This window comes from Trematomus bernacchii, unplaced genomic scaffold (assembly GCF_902827165.1).
Source record: "Trematomus bernacchii unplaced genomic scaffold, fTreBer1.1, whole genome shotgun sequence".
Lineage (NCBI taxonomy): Eukaryota > Metazoa > Chordata > Actinopteri > Perciformes > Nototheniidae > Trematomus > Trematomus bernacchii.
This window is the reverse complement of record NW_022987778.1, coordinates 3035940-3041939: the sequence shown is the minus strand read 5'-3', so window position 1 is coordinate 3041939 and position 6000 is coordinate 3035940. Positions and strand designations below refer to the sequence as shown.

The 6000-nt window shown below is 37.4% G+C and overlaps 1 protein-coding gene across 3 annotated transcripts in view; it reads right to left on the bottom strand.

Moving 5' to 3' along the window:
* Window positions 1-251: 251 nt before the first annotated feature.
* Window positions 252-6000, bottom strand: part of ppip5k1b (diphosphoinositol pentakisphosphate kinase 1b) — a 64541-nt gene continuing 58792 nt past the window's right edge. For 2 of the 3 annotated variants that reach the window (XM_034149121.1, XM_034149123.1), the window contains 3 exons: window positions 4965-5102; window positions 3895-4008; window positions 252-2150 (listed from right to left, as the gene is read on the bottom strand). In XM_034149121.1, the coding sequence (XP_034005012.1) occupies window positions 2047-2150; window positions 3895-4008; window positions 4965-5102 (356 nt within the window). In that variant the 3' untranslated portion in view covers window positions 252-2046. The remainder of the gene's footprint in view (window positions 2151-3894; window positions 4009-4964; window positions 5103-6000) is intronic. The other variant, XM_034149122.1, reaches the window with a different exon arrangement.

Below are 6000 nucleotides of genomic sequence, written 5' to 3'. Positions count from 1 at the left end.
CGCAAGGAATCCATTTAACCGAAGTGAGATGCAGTCAAACACAGGAGAGGGGAAAAAACAAGAAGAAATGACAAGGAGAGGAAGCAGACAAGAGTACAAGTAAGGAAATAAAAAGAGGAGACAAGGAGAGGAGACGAGTAGAGGAGAGTGGAAAAACAAGGAGAGGTAATGAGGAAGGTAGAGAAAACAAAGTAGAGAGGAAAACTAAGATAGATTGGACAGGAGACAAAACAGAAAGAGGACACAGACAGTTTAATTATGTGTTTTTTATTACATCCTCCTCTTCCTCTTTCCATCAGTTCAACCCGACCCGAACATCTAAAGGTCAACAGAATTATTCAACATGTTTACAAAGAGTAAAGTCCACTTTGTTGTCCAGCAGCCGAACAGATAAACTTTGGCTGACATTAAATAACACTTTAAATAATCATAGAAGTACACAACGGAAAATACATACAGCAACAATCTGGAATTAAAAAATCCTAATAAAATCTATAACTAAAATAAACAGCAGAGGTTTCCAGGACTTGGGGGTCATATATATATTTAGACATGTCTGTATACATGCTTGCACTGTTCGAACATACATCCCACAGAGAACTACGTCAATAAAGGTTATTTAAAGTAATACACGTTTTCTTTGAGTTGAATGTAAGTTTAAAGCTGATTGACGTTTCTACCAGAGTATCACTCATTAAAGCCTGAACAAATAGTAATACACATTTCATTTGGTGTGACAGCAGATAATAACTAATAGTTTTTATACTATTGAAGTGGTTCTTTCCCTAAAATCTCAAATAAAGCTACACCACATATTTTCCTATAAGTCATTTTTAGATAAAAAAATACAGCCGTAAATAAACAGTGTCTACAAATATCTTTAAAACATTAATTTAAGGCACATTTACAGATGAAATGTGTGTCTATTTAACAGCGGTTTGATTCAGCGGCTCGAGTTACACAATACAAACAACTCAAATGTTGTTTAGTTTGAAAGAATTTAACGAAAAAATCAGATGGTAACTTGATGGTACAGAGCATTTAGATATAATCCAGATTGTTGACTATGATTTGTGTTAATCTCTGAAATGATTAACGTGTCAGATTTGTTTTTCAAGGCGGCCATTCTTAGGCGGCCATTTCATTCATTTGGTAACGAAAAATCCGCTTAAAAAAACTTTAAAGCTCAATAATTAAAAAGTTATTTCCTATGTGTTTCACTTAAACCTGAACGATAGTGCACCCAGCCACGAAATAGTCTGGCTCCTAAAATAGTTGTTTTTACACTTACCGTACAAATGAAAGGAGATATGATGTGTTAACAGGCGTTGTAGTTCTAGTAGCTTTGTGCTAAGCTAACGGGCTGTGGCTTCAAATGTAACAGATAGATGTGATTATATTTTACAACCAACATTTCTAAAACTGTTGCTTTTAAGATTTAACTAACTGCTAAAAGTAAAATTACACAAAATGTCACTTGAATTTCAGAAATAGGCTGTTTTTTTTTAAGGGTGGGCTGTGATTGGCTGCAGCACAACATGAATCTCAAATGCAAATGAGTGATTGCTGACACTTTGACTCAGAGTCTGAAATGCATTTCTGTAGTCTGAGGTCAGAGGTGAGGCAGCTGGTGTGTGAGAGAGATTTGGAAAAATACACCATCAGCATTTGGGCTTAAAAACAAAAACAAACATGTGTTGTTGTTGTTGTTTCAGCGACGGCAGCATCCAAATTACACTGAAGGCACGGCTGGTCATAGAGTTGGCTTGATGCTCTGCTGGAGCTGGTTTCATGTGTGTCGACAAAGGGAGGAGGATCGAGGTAATACAAAAAAGTTTAAAGTCCAGAGTTTCTAGGAGTGCATCTGAAGAGTCCGTGCACTGTTTGAGTGTTTTTAAACTATTCAGATTCTCCTCCAGTGGGTGTGAATTCAAAGCAGCAGGACGGGGGAAAAGACGTATGAAAACACACAGTGACGTAGAAACCGAGGTCTTCAGATTGTGTCCTTAAATTCCCAGAAGTCCTTGTGCTTTTCTTTTAAAGAGTTCACTCACTGAAGCCGAAGTTGGCCCCCGGGCTCTCTGTGTTCGGGGAGGAGGGGCCGGCGCTGGAAACAGCACTGGAAACAGCACTGGAGGGGATACTGCCATCTTTACAACACAAAAACCACATCATTCAGTCACTTATCTTTGTAGTCTAAAAACACTACATGCAGGTACAGATAGTACAAACAGCTCTGATCCGAACCTGAAAACAGAAACACATTTTCCAGTGAATCAGTCATTAAAGCTCAAAATCAATTTTAAAATAATTACAAAATCTTGCTTGTTTTTTACTGCTTGATCAGACAAAACAAGCAAGATGAAGACACCTGGAAAATGTTACAAAAAAAACATAAATATAAATAAAACAAAAACAGTGTATGATCACTGACTCGTGAAAATGATAAACGTGTCAGATTGATGCTTTTTGTATTTCAGGCAATTATAAGGATGCCATTTTGTTTATTTGGTAAACAAAATCCACCCCTAAACAACTTAAAAGCTTAATAATTTAAATGTTATTTCCTATTTGTTTGATTCAAACCAAAAAAAATTACTTTCAGTTCACTCTTGACTCTTTTTTTAACTCTTAAATGTGGGGTAGGTAAGAATGGAGAAACCAGCTGGAGTGCGCTAGAAATTGAAAATACACAACCGGAAAAAATCTGCCACTTCCTTACAGAGCCCCTCCTCCAACACACACGAACGCGCACATGACCAATGAGGGCACGAGATAAGTTTGTGCACAGATGGAAGGCTGACAGGCAGGTAGGCCATCCAGTTATTTTAGCAGGGCCGGCTCAGATGATTGGTCGTGCTTTTTACAGTACTACGGCTTCCACAGATGACATTTCTTTATGTATTTATTGTCAAAGCATTTAATATATTCATTGCTATCGGGATGTTAAGAGCATTCCATGGAATATAACAAAAAGTGTTTCTGAAGTGAATTACCTACCCCACCTTTAATATTCATTTAAACACCTTGGTTGTTTTTGCTCTGTTGGATCAGACAAAACAAGCTAGATGAAGACATCTGGAAAATGTATTACTAAGAAAATGAAATACTAATAAAACAATAACAGTGCGCAATCACTGATAAGCCCAATCGTACTTTGTATTTAATACCTAAATCACTGTTTTTCAGATTTATCTTGTTGAAAATGAGCAGCAGTTAGCATCAGTTAGCATTAGTTAGCTTCTGTGATGGTGGTATTTGTCTCTCTTCTTGTCCTCACTCCACTCAGAGGGTGTGGGTGTGTTTCTTCCTGAGTGTGCGTCATGTGGAGGGACAGGAAGTGAACAAAGACGGGAGGAGAGATCAGGAACAAAAACAGAAAAGCACCAACGTCACCCCTCGCTGCTTCATCTTTGTTGCCATGGAGAACTTCATGCAGACAGTCCTTTTTGGGTTTCATAAATAAGGACACAACTTTACTTTCTACAATATAAAGTGTTTATTAAAAGGTACCTTTAGATGTTACCAGCCATTACTACCAGTGTTCTTCCAAATAATGTTAACATGTAGTATTTTACAACAAATCCCTCTCACAGTACTGATTTGTTCGCCTATTTAAGGACCTATTTTCTTTCTCCTTATTGTAATTGTCTACTGAAGCAGCTGTTTTTCTGTGCCAAAATGTTTGTAGGGATTGAAAAAGTGAATTTAAAATACAATTGACAAACCCCATAACACTGTGTACAGTATATATCCAAATACTTCTAACAGCCACTACAGTATTTAACTTTCATTCCAGTGAGATTTGGCTCGTATGTTTCCTAACGCTCCTACCAGAGGAGATGAAGGTGGCTCTACGTGTTGCATAACGCCATTAAAAGATGAAGCACTCACGCCACAGCGGCTGGCTCGGCGGGCGCAGAGACGTCTCCGACCCGGAGGAGGAGAGTGCCGGCTGAGGGCTGTAGAGAGACGTCTGGCTCTGAGAGTCAAACAGGCAGGAGAGCGCTGAGACGAGAAAACATTAAGGTCAGTTTGGAAATGTCAGCTGAAAATGCATTTTATTTAACAGAACCACAGCGTTATAACATTTTCTGAGTTGTGCACATTGGCTGAACTCCAGATTGACATGTTTTGAATTGAAACAATGTGTGCACACAGACAGCAGAGTGTAGTGGACACATTAATTACACAAGTTGATTTAAACTCAAATAGTCATTATATTTAATAATTTGTGAAAAATGCTTTCCAATCACGGACTCAAACATAAGAGCCAAAGAAACGTACAATGCTGTTTCATTCATCAATCCTTTCTCTGTTTTGGGTATTTTACCTTGGGTCTGGAATTATATTGTAATAGTATTCAGGTTTTTACTGAGTCAAACTATCCACATATGTCCCCTTCTCTTCAAAAACTACAGACCACTTTTAAAAAAACTGAATAAGTTTGTTTCATGTTCAAATCAGTGTTTCTTTGGCGGATACAAGAAGAGCCTGAGAGCTAACCGCTACTATTAACCAAGGTTATTTCTTTGTTAAGTTAAGATCGTTACATTCTTTATCTGTTTATGTATGTGTTGAAACAATGACCAGGAGTGTATTGTAAAATGTGGCTTCAAACAGGATAAAAAGATGAGGGCTACAACACTGAATCATGTGCAAAGGGAATTTGAGCCCATTGAAAAGCAACTAGATTAATACTCCTTTACCTATCATTTACTTACAGATTTTACAGAAGTCTTAGTCTTTTTATTTATTTTTTCATCTTTAATACTTTATGCATGCTTCTTAAGTAACATTAAGCTGTCTTTGGCTCTTTTCTGCTGTAACAATGTACATTTCCCCTCTGTGGGACTAATAAGGGTATTCTGATTCTGATTTGCAGACCATTTACATGCACTAAAACCTATACGAGAAAACTACAGGCCTCTTTATGTGATTGTGATTGTGCGGGCCTACAGTACCTCTCATGGTCTTGGCGTGCGCCTCGCTGCTGCTCGCACACACCGTGTTGAGGAACTCGTCCACCTGCTTCAGAGAGAGCGAGTTGTGCAGCGTCTCCAGAGGATAGATGGAGGGCACCATGGAGCAGCCTTCAAACCCTGCAGCAGAGACACAAACACAGCCGGTGGAAACACGGCTCCACTACAGAGCGAGGGGGAGGGGGGGGGGGCTACAGCTCTCTGTGCATGGTGTCTGCTGATTCTCTCAATTAATGCCAAACAGTGACAAGCAGGTCCCACAAAATTAGGCAGCCATTTTGAATTGTTAACCAGCCACACAGACCTTTTTAAAGATCCTACGAGCGCTGCTACAGTTTACCCAATGCTGCAATGCATTCAAATTACAACCAGACTTGATATAATGAAACAAAATCGTCACTATGGATGGATTATTTCCTATATTGGTTAGTTTTATGTAATTAAGAAAAGCAGGATGTGCTGATCATTTGGGAAAATGCCACTTATAAGAGGATGTGGATCAATTCACTGTCATACAAACCACGTGAAATAATATTAATTAAAGAAATGCAGAAGAAATGAGTTAAAATGATTTTACCAGATTCTTTGTACTATTTTTTGGGGCTTTATTATTTTTAATGTATATGTTTTGATTTTCTTATTTTTTTTTGCCATGTACAAAAATATATATTTAATATTTGTGTTTTTATAAATGAAAATAAAATACTTTTCCTCAAGGATGAATTGTGTCGCATTTAAACATTTTTCTTTATTAATGGTTTAAAAGTGAATTGATCACAACCCTTGAATCTTAACAGGTATAAGTATTTAAAACAATCCTTTGGTGCAGTGTATGATTCATATTTTGTGTGTTTGCAATTCATGTTTACACATTCATTTTTATACTTCCTATCTTTCATTTTCCTTTGTAGCTTTTATGTCAATTATTTTTGTTCTAAATGTCTTTGGTGCCTGGAAGAAGTCTGTATGGAGATATTAAGATTGGATATTTTCTCTTTATAAAATCACAACAGAAATG